This window comes from Netta rufina (genome assembly GCF_964035555.1).
Source record: "Netta rufina genome assembly, chromosome: 8".
Lineage (NCBI taxonomy): Eukaryota > Metazoa > Chordata > Aves > Anseriformes > Anatidae > Netta > Netta rufina.
The window spans coordinates 5,840,093-5,857,855 of record NC_140131.1 but is presented as its reverse complement, the minus strand read 5'-3'; the positions used below and the strand labels follow the sequence as shown (position 1 = coordinate 5,857,855).

General features: G+C 46.3%; 1 protein-coding gene across 1 annotated transcript in view; it reads right to left on the bottom strand.

Annotated features, from left to right (window-relative positions):
* The window catches only part of LRP8 (LDL receptor related protein 8), a gene marked incomplete at both ends in the record, with an annotated part of 164,605 nt that overhangs the window by 64,894 nt on the left and 81,948 nt on the right, over positions 1-17,763 (bottom strand). Inside the window, one exon of the mRNA XM_084290973.1 lies at positions 230-352. Coding sequence (XP_084147099.1) covers positions 230-352 — 123 coding nt within the window. The remainder of the gene's footprint in view (positions 1-229; positions 353-17,763) is intronic.

Genomic DNA, 17,763 nt, shown 5'->3' with positions numbered 1-17,763 from the left:
TGTATAGTTCTGTGTTTATCACCGTCTGCAAAAATTGGTACATTTCAGCATTTAGAAGCCATCTGATTTGAATGACCCAAACCTTTTGTCTCTTTTATTTCTGTTATAAGAGAAGCAAAAGCTTTAACATCATCTTGCAAGTGTTAGGAGTAATACCTTTGATTTCATAACACTCTATGCTTTGGTAAAACAATGTGTCAGAGAAACACCATTTTTTTGTGCTACTCACTGCATGCTGCTTCTGACTCATCTGACCCATCAGGACATTCTTCTTCCCCATCACATTTCCACCTGGCTGGGATGCAGTGGCCGTTGTCACAAGTGAAATCTGACTCGGCACAAGTTTTCTTTGCTGCAAGAAAAAAAAAAAAAATGTGAATAAAAGAGCAGAACACCTTCATTGCAACCACTCCCACCAAGAACAATAGTGAATTCCCTGTATCAAGGATTCATTTCACATCCATCATCGCCTCTCCATGGTGGAGTCAGACTGGTATCAAAGGTGGGTGTTTCTCCTCTCTAAAACTCTTATCTGTCCTTTACTTAAAACAGATCCAACTCTTTTCTGTCTTCTTCCAAGCAGCCAAAAAACAGGGATGCTCTTTATCAAAATAAATATCTAGGGTTTTTACTACAAAATGCTGCTGCCTATACAGAACTGGAAGTGTGCTGCATTATTTACAGACAGATAAGACAAACAAGTCTTGCCTTCGGAGTACTACAATCTAAGTAACAATGTTTTCATCTATGCAGTCTATTCATGGCTTTTCTAGTACATCTGTCACCATAGCAGATGATCATAAAGCACTCCTTCAAACAACAAAAAATATTTCATTAAATGTCAACCACTCGATGCTCTTTGCTTTGCTTGCATTAATTTAGGGCGTTAAAAAGATGCAAGGCATGAGCTCAAGCAATTAACAGGTCTGCTCCTCTGTGCTGGTGGCACAGCACCCCCAGTGCCCCGTAAGACACATGAACATCTTTTCACTGCAGCAGAGAGAAAGCAGCCTGCAGATATCTGGCCTGTTCAGTTCTTGGCCTCAGTGCCCATGCGGTCACCAGTCACTCACCACCTTTTGCAAAGGTGACGTTAGTGGCTTTTCCATGAGGAACTGGACCAAACAGCCCATCAATAGACCAGTCAATTCATATAGGAAGGGGTGGCAGGGAGATTTGTTTCTTCCCTCTCTAAAGCTGCTCATAACTTAATAGGATCACAGGTAGTAAAGGACTCCAGGAGGTCAAGTCCAACCTCCTGCTCAAGACAGGGCCAGCCTGAGGTCAGACCAGGTTACTCAGGGCTTCACTCACCCTGGTCTTAAAAACCTCCCAGGATGGAGACAGCACAGCCTCTCCAGGCAATCCGTTCCCCTGCCTGGCTGTCCTCACGGTGAGGTTTGAGCTTGAAACCTATTCCTGTGGAAGTCATATGTATGCATCATGGCTTCACCAGTATTTCTTCCAGCAAACATTTTCAAAGCATTAAACACTACAAATAACCCTCCAGGGTTTGATTTTATTTTATTTTTTCAGCTGCTGTCAGGGAGGGAGCTGCGTTGAATATAGGCCACGTGCCTATGGAGGAAAAGAGGGGGATTGCTGTGTGAGGTACTGAGAGGTTTACACGGCAGAAGCCAAGCATTCATTTTCTAATACATGAAACATGCAGCTTTCCTGAACAAGCATCCAGCAGGAAAACACTGCAGAACATCACGAAGCAGCTGTACAACCTCTCAGGATGCACTTCATAAAGAGAACACATTTACTCTCCTTCCGCTGCTAAATGAGCCAGAGTCTGAATAAAATGGATGATCTGCCCTTAAGTCTTTCAGAACCAGATATTGTGAACTAATACAGAGAATAAAACATAGAGGTCAAGTGTTTTACAAGAGATCAGTCACAGCAGGAAACCAGGTTGATCTTCCCGAGACGTCGCACACCTGTTATCAGAGGGAACAGACCTTCTCCTGAACACCTCCGGATAGAAAACCAAACCTTGTACCGTTGGCTATCAAGGGTCACTTCTGATGTGTTTGATACAAGTTTAATTAAATGAATCTGACATATGTAATGGTCAGAAGCTCAGAGCAGATACCGAGGGGATATGCACATATAAGTAAAGAGAGTACCCGTGCCTGCCGTGAAGCTGACCGGGTGAAGTGCCAGCAGCTGCTGTTAGGGGAAGGCTGTGGCACCTACAGATGAAGCAAGAGTGTCTTTACCCAGGAATCAGAGACTAGCATAATGCTAGAGATAAAAGAAACCTCATTTTAAAACATACTTAGTTTTATACCAGCTCGCTCATTGCTGTCAAGTCTTGCTTTTCATTAGAAATCTCTGTTCCACTGACTCATTCCCAAGAGGACCAGACAGCGACACAACTCCTTTTCCACCTCCGACTAAGCCACCCTTTCCCCACCAGCCTAACGCCCTGCCCTGTTACTCCAGGACACGTGGACGCAAGTGTGAGCGAGGGTCAGCAACAGCAAGGAGCGTAACAGGCATCCAGCCCCTTCCACACGGCCAACCTGCTCGCGCCAGATGGTGGCACTGATTGCTTTGTTCCCCCGGCGCTGCTCTTGGGCAGCACAATTAATAGATTGCCAGGATTCACAAAAGGGGGAGAAACGCATTACTGACAGTCCCAGGGCGTCTTTCCGAGGGTGTGAACGTGCTCCCTGAGTGCAGCTCCCCTTTGCAAAATGCTGTGTATGGCCCCATCTGCGGCGGCCTACCCACAAAGAGAGGGGTCAGCCCTGCCTGTGTGCCCACCGAAGGTGGGACTGGCCTGCGCCAGATCCATCCACAGAATAAAAGCACATTTGGTCCTTTGTTTGAACCTAAACTGTCTGATCTCCCCAAAGAGCACGATTAAGGGGTGGGGGGAAGCCCTCAAGCCTTTCTGCGGTTATTATATTTATGTCTACCGTTTCTTATTTTACTGCTTTTATATTTTAAACAATGGATTTTGTTATTGTCATTACTACTCTCCAATGCATCAGGTCATGGCCCCACAGGCTGTCTTAATTAAAATAAACTCTGCTTTGCGTTGCAAACAGCAACCCAGATTATCAAAAGTGCAAGAATACTGAAGTCCTGTCTCATTTCTCACCTCAAGTGCAGGACTGGAATCACTTTATTTTCAACCAGATTCACCTTCTGGCACTCAGTCCTCGTGTCTCTGGGATCACAACGCAGGCAGGGAGCAGTTAATTAAAATATCAGCTCTCTGTCATTTTCTTCCTTTTCTTTTTCACATCCGATAACCTTTTCTATTAATCTCCCATGTTATACACCTTCCTTCTATCAATTCTCTATTAAAAATTCATTGAGGCTTCCGCCATAAATTGTCAGCGGTGCATTAAAATGTAAAATAAATAAATACCTCCCTTTTAGACAATGGGGAGGACACAGGTTCATTTTATGGTTTCACCTGGCTCAGAAATAGCCAAGCAAAATTAATTGTTCCCCTGAGACCCATTTCCTTTGCCGTAAGCAGCACAGGCAGCTCCGCTCACATCTCTTCAAAATGAACATAAACAAACAAGAGTAACTAGTCGCAGCTTCCCCCTGCCTCTGCTCCTCGGGGGGCAAACTGATACCTGGAACGAGAAGAGAGAAGGCTACTGAAGCATACACAGAGCCTTTCATCTTCTCCCCTGCTCGGATACATGGAGTGACACCAAAGAGACTGCATTTCTTTTGACTCTCGCTTGATTTGCCTTCGGTACCTGCTTTTCCTTCCTCACATCTGCAGCCGGACAGATACGGCAGGAGCTCCCGGGTGGAAGTCAGTGCCTGGGTGCCCACGGGGCTCGGCCTCCAGGCGGCTGAGTGCTGGTTTGGGCAGCTTGCCAAAGGAAAGCTGGCTTCGAAGGAATTCTTTCCTGCTTCTCTTCTCCCAAGAAGAGAGACAAGAGAGGAAATGAAGCCATGACAGAAACACAACCTAACACACTGAATTTTAAACGAAATTGCATCAGACCAACACGGTCCCTCATTCTGTAAAATATCTTTTCCTTTTCCATTACTCACATTTCTTATCCTGAATTGCAGGTAAGGATTTAGGATTCATCCCTAGAGCAAATTAAAAAGAGAAATTGAGGAGGCTGGTTTAGAATATGAACGTTTACTGAAGGAATTCATTAAAAAAAGTAATCACTGTATGACTGGAGGAAATAAATATAGACTGAAAAGAACAAGTCTTGTACTGGCAAGGAGCAGGGTCTGGATGATCTTAAATGTGATTTCTGATTTCAAATATACCTGAAAGGTCAAATCCCTGACTCTAAAGCCAAACAGGTAACACTAATTTAAGGGGTCCAGGATACTTTCATCCTCTTTCCAATAAAACTGAAATCCTCTCTCCCAAAGCCGTCAGCCACTTCACTTCTTGCATCGGTTCCAGAGGCTTTATGGGACAGGAACGTGTTTACACTCAGTATTTATATGACACAAGGCCCTCAGTGATTCAGTTCCAGTTCATGCTCCCTGGTTATTCCTCTTTTGCACATCTCTAATACTAAGGAATACACCACACTACTGTAGTTTTTGTTTGCTTGTTGGTTTGTTTTGCTGCTCCTCATTTCCCCCAAACCAACACAGCTGAAGAGCAGAGTGAAAGTATTGTATCGCTTATCACCAACAGCTCTGCAAGCAAAGGTGGAGCTGCTGAACAGCAGCGGTGATGTAAAAGCACATACAACCTGCCTGTAAAAGGACAGGTAATTTTTAGATGAAGGGTTGTTCCAGCTCCGGGCTGTGCACTCAAACAGGAAACCTGGCTGATGAGAGTCTTCTCGGGTGTTAACCCAAGGAGACCCTGTGGGCTCTGTCTTACCCTTCACTAACCACTGCCCAATTTCCACCACATCTGAAAAGAGGCAAAGGGAGTGAAAATTGAAAAAGTCTGCTCCTACAAGTTTCATAGACCTGGTAGCTGAGCAGAGAACAATCAAAATTACAGCCCCACAGGGGGAGATGAGGGCAGAACATGGCCACCACACGTCCTGCTGGCAGCGGCCTGCAGGGGTGGTTCTGCTCCCGCACCTCATACCAACTGCAGCTCTACTGCACAGTAAATAAGGTGATTAGGGATTAAAAACATTCAAAACCTCCAGACACCAAGACCATTGAAAACTTCAGTTTCACTTGTTCTGCTGCCCTCGTCCCTTTACACAGACCCTGCTCTTATTTTACTTCTGAATCAAGAGCAGACTGCCTGTCAGCCGGACTCTGTTCTCATCTGCAGCCAGTATTCAGCCTTTTTGTGGAAAATGTTTTCACCCAGGCTGCTGTAAACATAGAATAAAATAAAAGGCCATCCAATGAAAGTTTTGCAGTGATTCTTCTGCAGAAGTAAAATAGCCCAGCCCTGTGAGAAAGGGAAGTTGACAGTAGGCCAGAAAGAGAAATTTAAATTCATAGGACAGGGTTTCATTTCACACTGGGAAACTTCAATAGCAACTTTGATCAGAGGCTTATCAGAGGCGCTGTCAAGACCCCATGCGAGCAGAGAAGCAGCACGACCCGGGTTCAGGGGCTCACCACAGCCCCACGCCATCGCTCAGCCCCACAGGTGCCAACGGCGGCTCGAGTATGAGGTAGGCCGCACACCGTCCCTAGGGCTCACTGCCATTCCTACGGACCTCAGTTAATTCAGTCTCCGTGAGAGGAATTCACCCCAATTGAACCATTTGCTTGTTGGAATGAGGTTTTTTGGTTACTGAGAAAAAGGTATCCAGCTTGAGAGAGTCTCTGGGATACCCAACGCCTGGCAGCGAGAAGGTGCCTTTGGTTTATAACTCAGTCCACTCCTGACTGCAAACACAGGCACATGGCATTGCAGATGACACTCCCAAAGACGAATTTCCAGGGATACAATAATTTTTGTTTTTTAACATGTGGAGTTCACTGCAAGTCTCATTTGTACCTCAAACCCAGAAAAAAATCAGCAGGAGAATGACCACTTTGTAGTGCCCCTGCCCTTCAAAATAATCATCATCATCCTGTGGTATTGGTCCCCAAACCTCTCACCAGGCTATATACCCAAATGATGTCTTACTGTCGTAAGGAGATTTGAAAATCCTAACCCACATCTTACAGCACTGTGGCCTGAATACTCTCAAGTCCTGCTGTAGACTCAAGTGGCATTGAGTTCACAAAGGAGGACTGTAACAACACATGCACGGCAATCCACCTCAGTGTGATCTCCTGGTGGTAGCGGGAGGGCAAACAGCAGCCCCATTCCTGCCTGACCCCACCAGCAACACCCATCGTGGCTGTAGGGTGGGCTGCAAGTGGCCCAGGAGGACTCGACTGGCCCTTGCTGCCAGCCCCTCGGCACGGGAAATCCCAGAACGCGTTGCTTCGCTGTCACAAAGTGGCAAGAGATAAGATCTGAGAGCTGAAATGTCAGGATATCCTCACGGACTGTTGGATCTCTTTGGTTTTCAGACAACTAAGGACACCTTGAAGTAATGAAAGGGAATATTTAACCAATCGCTGAATCTGGCCACTTTTTTTTGACGCTGCCATCTCAGCAGGCAGTTACATTTATAGTGCAAGATGAATCGGATCACCTCAAACAGCCGGCGCTCTGACACAGACCACGTTCCCTTTGATACCCCACATGAAACCCATTTAAAACATCATCTCCCTGCGATTCCTGAACCAACCTCATCAAACGGTGACCAACCTCCAGGGGTGCAGCCGGAGGCTTCAGGCCTCCTTGACGCCTGTGTTAGAGCAACCAAATCAGAAATGTGCAGCTGCGGAGGCTAAGCTTGCCTCTCTGATCAACCAAATCAGATCAATTAGATTAAAAAGGCATAGGTGTCACTGGGATTTTCACTGCTATCAAAAGTACCAACTTTGTGCATTTTAAATGGTAACATGTACGCTCTGATTTCAAATTTTTTAAATGCAGTTTTATATTTACCATCAAGTTTAATGGGAGGAAAATGGCAGCACCTAATTGCTTGCTGTGAAAAGCTAGGGAAAACACAGAATGCTACAATTGTATTCTGTCCTTCTGTATGAAAATAAAGTGACATCAACAAACAACTACATGACTTCGTTGCTGTAATCAAGGTAAAACCCTGAAAATCTTTTCCTCAACCTTTCCTCAGGTCACTGCCAGCGTTTCAGACTTCAGGAAGGGGCTGTATGCTCAGATACACCAGTCGGTCTAATGAATGCTGTATCTGTCCCTACAAACTGTTTCACTAGTAGTAAGAATAGTAATTAAACTTTCTGTTAGTAATTCCAGAAGTGATTTCAAGCACAAAATGACACACGATCAGTGTGCTCCTTTGAGGACATTCAAGGTCTATATGGCATACAGCTTAGGCATGCCAGACAACTTCTCCTTGGGAGTTTGAAGGCTTCTGCAGGGCTTGGGCTTCATCTGGGGGAGCTTCGTGGCTGGGAATGAGCCTGCGAGCTGCCTGACTTCACAGGAACATCCACTACCTGAGATTGTCCTTCAGCTTTCTAAGTTTTCATTTTATTTTTTATGATCCATATGCAAAGCTCCAGTGATCTTTTAAACTGTATAAAAACAAGTTTTGTGACAGTTTTTTCATTGTTCTTCAGAAGCCCACACTAACTCAGTTCAAGTCTCTGGGGTTTAAAAGGAAAAAAGGCAAAGCAAAACCAAGCTCCCAACCTCCCCCTCCATTCTACCTGTAAAGTGGAAAATTGTGCTTCTGTTGAGGGTCAGATTTTCCTTTCAGCACCTTCTATACAAGACCAGCTTTGCTCAGAAATGGGCAGACAGTCACCTCTGGATGCCATCAGGCAGCCTCACCGCAATGTGGCAAGTGACAAGGAGGCTGGCAAGTGTACAGACAGGGTCAGGCTTCAGAAAATGTCGTTTTTTATTACAACAAGATTATGTTAGGTAGCACTGCTCAAAGGACTATCAGAAAGCTTACTCCTCCTGCTTAAGAGAGCAGAGAACATGACACGGAAAAGACATGCACATCCTCAGTTACAGGGACACCGAGCCAATAAATGACAGGCCAAAAGTCGTGCAGGAATCCTGCAGTGTAGCCAAGGAGCTGCCCCACGTCTTTCAGCCCTGTCTGCTAGTGGAGTACCTCCAGCCCGAGACAAAATTCCCTTGTCACAGAGGAAAACAACAGGCATAGCTCTGAGTGGAAGTCGAGGGTGTTTCCAGAACTCCACCCAGCTGCAGTTGGGACTTCTTCAAAGGTTTGGTATGTCCCAAGTTACCGCTTTGTTTCCAACTATTTCTTTGACTAAAGCTCATCCGGACTGACTCTGGCTGTCAGAAATGCCAGCTTTGTCTGCTGGCTTTTGTTTTGCTTCCTTTTAACAAGCAGCAAAACACTGTTGCAAGACGCAAGATCCTGGGTGGCACCTCACAATGAAGCCCATTTGCAAATTCCTCAAGAGCCATTTCACATTTTTCTGTCTGACCATTTCTTGGAATTAAACACTAGGGGCCATGTTTTACACCCTGATGAAAAACCACCAAAGTCCATGAATAATTATTGGCCTCGGTGATCTCTGCGCAAAGTTGGACGCAGATGTTTTATGACACTCCATGATGTGTGCTCTTAATGTCGATTTTATAACCCTCAGCCTAAGTCAGTTATGTTCCTCAAGGAGGCACTGATAAATATTGCTGCTTTACAGGACAGCCACAGAGATGTGAAAATGTTCCTAGACAGAAAGGTGAAAACAGTAAAAACAAACAAAAAACCACCCCACGCAACTCCCCAGACTCTGAATCTTTGGTAGTGATCACAAGTGTTGGACTCTTCTGCCAGGCTGATCCCGTGCTGCAGTCCCTGGTGCTTGAAAACCCTTGATATCCCCAAATTATTCACAGCTATCACGCTCCATAGAAAGGTTAGCGTAAGGCATTTCTGGAGATCTTCAACCCCTGGCTGCACGTTTGCCACTTTGCTGCTGGAGTTTGCCCCTGCACAGCTGCCTGTGTTTTGCAGCCCTGGCTGCTCAGCCAACGTGGGCTTCAGCAGCAGCAAGCTCCAGTGCCAGGAGCAGCGGTGACTCCAGCAGGCACCTCTGGTGCTGAAAGCACAGCAGCACGATTGCGGGCTGGGTATCTCAAAAATTCCAGAAATTTCCTTAAAACAAAACAAAACAAACAAAAAAACAACCACAGAAGAAATACATACCATTTAAGCCCTATTTTACAGGACTTGGCGCGGGTCCAGGCTGCATACTGTTACTGTGTGGAAAAACAGTAACCTGATATTTACACCTGCACGCTCCGTGTTTGCAAGCGCAGTAAAACACACACATATGACACTCCTATGAACAAGCATTATACATTCCCCAAACGTGTTAATTGCTAGCAGCCCAGATATCTGACCTGTGATATAGATTACCCGGCTCTAATGACACGCTGAAAACACTGCAGAATTCAATGCAAAACTCACAAACCATAACAAACTAGAGGAAAGAAAAAATAAAGTGAAGGCTCTTGAAGAGTCAGATCAATGACCTAAATCCCATACTCAAAGACTCAATCTTCTCAGAAGCAAAACGATCCCCTCTGCTTGTAGGAAACGAGGAGAGGGAACACGAGAAGAGCAACAGGTCTGGAGTAACGGAGAAAGCATTGCTGCCTCTGCACACAAATCGTGGTGGGTGGCTGGCAGGGAAAAGCTGTGCAGGAGATGCTGCTGCTGTGGGAATTACACCTACAGCAACACCTGATGCTGCTGCTCTGCCGCCAACAGCTGGGGAAATAAAGCGGGTACTTTGCTTGCTTCTGCTCTGTTTATTTACGAGAAGCTGATCACATTTTATGACACTTCTGCACACGATCCAGTTGCCTAAAATTGGATCAATGTTTGCTCTTTTTCCTCTCTCCCTACTTCAATCAATAAGTTGCACGATGAAAAAAAACACAACAAATACTCTATACAGTTAGAAAAACCCACACACCGTGTCTTACCTCTCAGGAAAGCTACTATACTCTAATTAAAATAGCCGGTGCACAGTTTTGGAAGAATAAATAGTCAATAACAGTGAAAGGAGAAGGGAATTTTCTAAAGACTTCATCCAGTGCTTTCAGCTTTCTCCTCTTTTTGTTTTGTGTCTAAGCAAAATCATGCCAGTTCTGGGAGTAAAAAAAAAAATAAATTCCTTGGACAATAAAAAGAAGTTTCTCTTTCTGAACATGCATTCATTGTCTTGAATTCTTTAACCACTTCAGAGAGTAAATATAGAAATGGAAAATGAGAAGTAATAAACAGTATGTAACAGAGGAAAAAACACACTAAGAAATGTGTGTCATAATAGACGTTACTTATGTTATACCAATAGGAACAGTATAAGAACCTGAATTAAGTGGACAGCAACACATCAGGATGTCCAAGATGATAAAAAATAATGTAGGCCCCTACTCTTAATGTTCACACAACACAGAGCCACAGATGTGCGCGGGTGCTCCCTGGGCACATCCTTAGGCAGACACCTTCCTTACAGCTCTGTGCTACCTGCTCTCTAAAGACAACACGAATCACATCTGAGACCGTGGATTACTAATTCACCAGGAATTTTACTTTTTAAGAACACTGAATCACAGCTCGAGGAATTGTAGGGAATCACACACAAAAGCATTTCTGCAAACGTCTCCAAAGCCAGCATCGTTTCAGACTGAACAGCAGGTTCATCCTCTGATCCAAGTCTGTTACGGCGGAACGGTGCCAAACAAACGTCTATTAATATTCTGCCAGGAAGCACGAGCGGGTGGGCTCTTACATGGCTTGAAGTGAAGTGGTCAGGTCAGGAGCTGGCCATCGGTCACGCCGGTCCTCCGTTCAAGCACAAACCTCTTCACCCATCATCGCCTGCTGTCAAACGCTTTTGTGTATCGCAGTATTAAATGCGAGTGCCCCGGGGATGGGAAATGAATGGGCACAACATGGAGATTATGATGCGTGCAGCACTGCCCTTTAACCTGTTAACAAGTATGACCAAGCTCGCTTATTCTGGGCTCTCCAATAATCATCAAGGCAAGAAGACATCAACAGCTACTGTCACACTGACAGGGCCTTCAATGGCAAGCAGGGTTCAGAGGTCCGCAGGAAACACAAGAAGGCTTTGTCTTCTGATGGGAAGAACAAAGCTACCATGTGGTACAGAATCACACATGCAATTAGTCAGGAAAGTTAATTCAGGAGAAGCAGATGGTGGAACCAATGTCAACACTTCCCGTGGGCATGTTTCCCCTTACTCTGGGGCTGCTGTGAGCTGAGGTCATGGGGGAGCGGCAGGCAGCTTGCTGGTGACCCGGGCCACACCACTGACCATCGCCACCCTTCATCTGAGGCACCTGACTGCTCTCACCTCGACTGGGACAGCTCCTGGCTCTCAGACACCTCCTCCCCTCCATGTCCACAAGGCAGCATTAACCTCAGTGCGCCCAGAGGGAAAGCGAGGCAAGGAGACAGCCTTGATCCTGGTCCTGCTGGGAGATGCTGACGGGGAAAGGAATTAAAAACACTTCATGTGGCCCTTACACCGAGCCTCCCCTCTTCTTGCTCGATTCGCCAGCCAGTGAGATGCCAGCTGCCACAGGAAGCACTCCCACAGCCCGGCGATGGTTCACATCGCTCCAAATCGCTCTACCCATCTGCAAGGAGCAGCTGCTCCTCCCTCTGCTTCTCACCCACCAGCCCTGCAAGCACGGGACGGGGCCGAAAGGCTTCTTGTTCGCTGCTGAATGCACAGAGAGTGTAAAACCCAAACCATAAGGACCAGAAATACAATAATAGCCTGGGATTTAAATGACTTGGAGGTAACAGCTTTCAGACCGAGTCAGCTCCGCTGTTCTTGCCGGCCAGCACCGCAGAGTTCCCTCACCCCGTGCCGTGTGGACGCCAGCGGTACCCAGGTGAGGATGGCTGAAGCCTTCAGCTAAGTCACTTGATTGAAATAAAAAGAACAACCAGCAGTCAGACAAACCACACGTACGTTCCAGCCTCTACAGCTGCCAAACTGTGCAGCCCTCAGTCTGATCTCATTTTCTTCAGAGCTCCTGGCAACCCCTTCATTAAAAGGCATTATTTACAGCGTCCAGGGGCTCCCAACCCGGGGACGTGCCTGCTGGAATTTATGTGATTACGTGCAGTCGGTCCTGGCGACAGGCCCCGTCCTGCTCTTGTACTCTCCTGCTCCCACGCAGCTGCCCCTATCCCCATGGTCTGTCCGTCTGTCCATCCATCCGTCCGTCCATCTACACAGCACTCGGCTGCCATGGGAATGAGCAGGAGGCCACAAAGGAGCAGCGAGACGCTTGCCGGAGATGGAGGAGTGGCGAGGCGATGGCGCAGGAAGGACCAAGACAAAGAGGAACCAATTTGCCGCTGCCTTTGCACACAAACAGCCCTCCCCCTTGTACAGGGAGGCGCTGCTGAAGAGATTTCCCTGCTGGAGAAAAGCAAAGCCCCTTCCAGCCGTGTGTAACCAGGCTAGGTGGATGGAGCCTCCTGCCTCTGGTCCAGCGCAGGCCATCATTAGCGGTTTGGGGTGATCCATCAGTAACGAGGTGAGCCACAGCCAGAAGCAAACCCAGAGGAAGCGTGGTTTAACTTCTTAATGAGCAATCCCCTGCCACTTGTACGGCAGCACCAGCTGCAGACAGATCCGCTCCACGTTCAGGAGGAGTTTTTCTTTTTCTACTCCATTATTAAGCAGTCACACTCATCAGCAATTCCCTTGACTTTGTGGGAAGAAAGCATTTTAAAACATACATTAGAAGGTATGACTGACAAGTATAACAAAGTCTGCAGTTCAAAGACAGGTTTCCGAAGGTGTTTTATGAGAATAAAGGAAATGAACTTCTATGGAACCAGGAACTTTTTACTCCTTAAGGAGTCCCACATGAACACTGCCGAAAGATCAAGTACCACAAGCCCAAGACATCCCCACAATCCTCACAATGCTTCCTACTACTTTTTTTCCATGCGTTTCTCAAAATTTATTTATTTTTTTTTACGAGGGCACTGACTTACCTGTGTCTTTAATGAGACATTAAAAGGAAAAACCTCCGCAAAAGTAAGCCACTATCAAAGCCTAACAGCTTTCTTCCAGCAATGCAAAAGTGGATTTGGGACATATTCTCCTGTGGTTCATTCACAATAGGACGGAAAGGAAAAAGCAGAGAACAGTTCTTGCATGATGCAGAAGCAGCTCTGCAGATTTCAGCCTGTAATTCCCAACACCCAGCCCGCCTGCACCGTGCCCTCAGCTGGTGTGCAGAGGCTTATCTGCTCCGCTTGCTGTACTCACTCTGCCTCAGATTAGCTCTAAAAGCTCCTTTTGCCGTAATGTATCGCAATGGTGCATTGGCATTACTTAACTCCAGCCTGAAATGTGCAGCAGAAGAGGAAATATTCACCATAAACCCAGCGCCACAGAAGTTTCTATGAATTTTAATTATCTTAAAGTCTGCTACATCACTTCCACTGGCAGTACCACGCGGCTACCGCAGCGGTGCAGCAACTGATCCGAGGTCCCAGCTAACCAGGATGCTCTAGGAAATAAAAGCAGCATCAGAAGCAAGAAGGGAAATTCAGGGGTGAGAACTTTGCCTCCAGCATGAGGAATACTATCCCCAAGGTCAGCATGTCAGAAATGAAGGAACAAACAGAGAAACCATTTTTGTATCTTCCCCCAAGCTGCTGTAATTAGCAGTGCAGGTAAAGACCCCGTGAAGGCTGCAGCTACGAGGCAGGGATGAAAGGTCTCGTAACAACCAAGCCCTGGCCAGCTCATCACCACCAGCACTGGGACTGGGGAGCACTAGCAGAATTTAACTTCCCCTCTGCAAATGGTTTCCAGTCACCTAACTGTTACCAAGACGACTCCGGCGAGCAGAATACCAATTACCTTCGGGTACCAAGGCAAACTCCAGCGCTGACCAGCCCTGCATGCAAATTTCAATCACAACCATTTAAGTGGCAACTGTGTAAACAGCAGAAACTATTAAACTATCACAGGAGTCAATGGTGCTATAGTCAGGAAAAATGTTACTGGAGGCGGCAACAAAACGGAGCAAAAGGAGGAGGAGACAGAGACATAAAAAAGTTCAGCCTCGTAATTCACGAGTGCCAGGCAAGGGCTTCTCATTCCCTAGGAAACGTCACTTTTTTCTTTGACTTCTTCTTGTCCTGGATATCAACTGTAAACAAGTCCCAATGTAGGGGCAAAGCTTTGTGTGCAAGAAAGTCAGGCGGCTTTGGGTGCTCAGAGGTGCCCGGGAATAAACCACACCGGAACCGTGCATCTCCATCAGTTAATTTCTGGGGAAAAAAATAATATATATTTATATGTTTGCCTTTTGCCAAAGGCAATCTGAGAACTCAGAGTATTAAAGAAATGCTCTGGATGCAAAAACTGTTCTGCAAAAAAGCTGATAAACGGGGCACAGCAGTAGTTTTGTTACCAGACTTTAAAATTCGGTAAATAGCTTCAGCAAATAAGACTGTAAGGATTTAGGCAACAGAACTAAGAAGTTTAAAAGCTGTGACAGGCCCAGAGATTAAAATCTGAGAACAAGGGGAGAAAAAACACAATCAAAGCTGAACTCTTCATTACAGCAGAAAAAACGTTTTATTATTATTATTATTATTTTCTTTAATCCTGGCAGAGCATTTTTCACTGACAAGTCCCAAGCACTTCGCAGATTTCCAGAACACTGGAAGCAGATTTTCAGAACTGGACCAGCGGTGTCCTCAATTTCAGGCACCTAACAGGTGCCCAAACGAAGCCCTGCATTTCCGAGGGAGCACGTGGAAGTGGCTCCTTCTTGAGAGCAAATAGTGGGGCAAGATGAATGAGGAAGGCAGAAAGGAGGTAAGTGAAACACACTGCTCAGCTACCAGGGCTTTGATAGCCATTTAACTTATGTTACATATATGGAATAAAAATAAATAAATCCTTAGGTTCCATATTGTTCCAGCAAGACTCCAGAAATCTGCCTGACAGGAGGTCCGGACCCCCTGGCACAGCTCTGCAGATCCCCCACACAAAGGAAACCCTGCTCAGAAGTCTCGCTGCCTGTCTACAGCTCAGATAGCTGCTTGGATGTTGCTAAGTGTTCACACACCTTTTTTTTTCCTCTTTTACTGATACTTTATCAGATTCTTGGCTACAAGAGGATTTACTGATTGAAGTATCAGGAGCAAGCAGCTCAGCTGCAGGGACGCAGAGGGAAGCACTGTGAGCGTGACAGCTCTGCTCCACCTTTCCTTTTGGTGAGCTGAAGTCCGTTCTGCCAGATTAATAAAGTGCAGCTTTTAACCAACAATTCTCATTCTCCTGCCAGCTTAAATTACTGTCAGACAGTCTGTATGACCAGGCAGGAGCCTCTGTAAGACTACGATAACTTGCCTGGTTGGACTCTGGGCAGTTACAATCACTCGAGACATCGATTCCATGGAGGACACTGGATACACCACCCCCCTGGATTAGCCCTCTCCTTGCCCAGCTGGGAGCAATTGATTAAATCCTACAAGAATTTATCTCAAAAAAATCAAGAGACGTCTCTTCATGCCTGTGCATCACAAAAACTGCATGTTTAATGGTATATGAATGTTCAGAAAAATATTCCAATGTTTTGTGGAGCATACCATGTATTTTGCTGGCTGACCTGAAAACACCGAAGTGGGCTAAGCAGAGATCAGCAGACCATGGCACATGCTCATCAGAAAGTCTTCGATGTGCTGGGTCAAATCCATGTCAGAGACTGAAAATCATTTAATAACGAATAAATAAATAAATAAAATGGAGGTCACTGGATTTCAATTGGACACTGAAAGCAGCAGCATAGTTTCCCAAATACATGTATTTCCCCAAATTCTGGATCTTTTGCCACTCACGCAAGGAGCGAGGGAGAAGCAGTTGTGCCAGCACATGGTGATCATCATGACAGTAACGCTGGATCCGAATGACAAGAGAAAACACAAAGGGGTCTATCTGCCATGCTGGGCTCCATGAGCACAGCAGCACGTGGAGTTTAAGGAACATGAGAGCAGGCAAGGGGCACTCCCAGCCAGCCATCGGTCCTAGTGACAAGGAGCTGAACCCACTGTGCCACACACACCAGCCTTCCTCTGCGAATCCTGCAGCTCCTCTAGTCCGTGGCTTATCTTGTGTTATCTCCAGAGCTGGGCGAGTTGAGCATTGGTTTTGGAACAAATCTGCTGAGCAAATCAACCCTTCCTTGGCGGTGACGTTATCTTTAAAAATAACACAAAGCCTGGAGATGCAGAACTGCAGTCTCCCAAAAGATCACTTCCAACCACTCATTAATGTCAGAAGCTGCCCACTGAGCGGATGAGCCTAACCAGAGCCAGGTGCAATTACCACGTCGGGCTTTCAAGGGGCTGAATATCTCAATCAGCAGGATATTCAAAACCTGCCAATAGCTCTCACCATCTTTTTGTCTTTGAATCAATCTGGCAGCTCACAGAGGTTATAAACATCAGAACTTTACTGGGTCTTTCAGAACTTGACTTCCCTTTCTCTCGAAACAAAGAGCACTTCAAACCAAGTTTTAAGTTTATGCCAGGCAGTACGGTCTGGCCACATCTCTCACTTTCATCAATCTCACTTACGCCTGGTTTCACAGGACACCACACATTACAGCAGTACTGAGTCTAAATGGAAAGCTTGTAACCACACAAGCTCCCAGGCAGATGCAGCTGAGTGCCCTGCCATGCTCTGCTGCAGTTCCTGGCCAGTGAAGTGAGTCTCCACCAGAGCTCCTGGCTGCCTAGAATATGGGAAAAGAAACTAGAAATAGCTCCAATATCAATCTGCGTTCAGAAATCAGAAATGCTTTACTGTTGTAGTGAGCGCAACAAGCAGCTGAGAGCTGAGGAGCTCGCTTTCCCACTTGTTCAACAGTCTCAGACCATAAAATCTGAAGTCTCTGCTCCTGAGGAGAAAACATGCTGTCGAGTAATTAGCTGGAGTCCTTCTTGGAGTTTCTGAAGTACTAAAGCCAAAATAAAAAATAATGGTTTCAACGTTGTCTTGAATAAAAGATCAACATAAAATCCGCTGTGAGAGCACTCCTCATATTCGGGGCAGCCAAGTGCGTGCTGCCAGGCGGCACTGAAGCCAAAGCGGTGCAGTAATGAAACGCTCAGCGGTGCGCGATGCAGGGACATGGAAGGAGTCCAGCCAGACCACCTCTCACCCTACAACAGTGAGTTCTTCACCCCCAGGACCACAGACCGAAGGCGTGATGGATGCGGGATGTTTCGCATCCCCTCTGCAAGTCAGTAAGTGAAAAGCCAACATCAAACATGGAATAAATACAGCAGGAAAATTCCGAAGGCCAAAGTTTCTCCAAATGGCCGTACGTGTAATTATCCTCTTCCTTGACACAGCAGCCACTGCCCAGCAGGTATTTTCTCTTTTGATGGACAGAGACACTTGTACGCCCAGCAGAAGCAGGTAACAGACTGATCCATCCTTCCCGCTCTGCCTGGGGCTTTTCACTTGGAGAGAGGTGGAAGGGAGGAGTGGGCTGGCACAATAATTATCAGAAAGGGAAGGGGCACACGCATGAATGCACACAACCTTGCAAACTTTCTTTCTCTCAAGAGAATAAGCATTTCAAGGATGTGAAGCTGCCAACACTTTGCACAGCAAAGCCACTTACAATGTTTTAAGTACAGCAGCTCCTTTCCCCTACCTTGTGAAGAACGTCCTGCTTCTCACAGAGCTGGCCCTGTTCTGGTC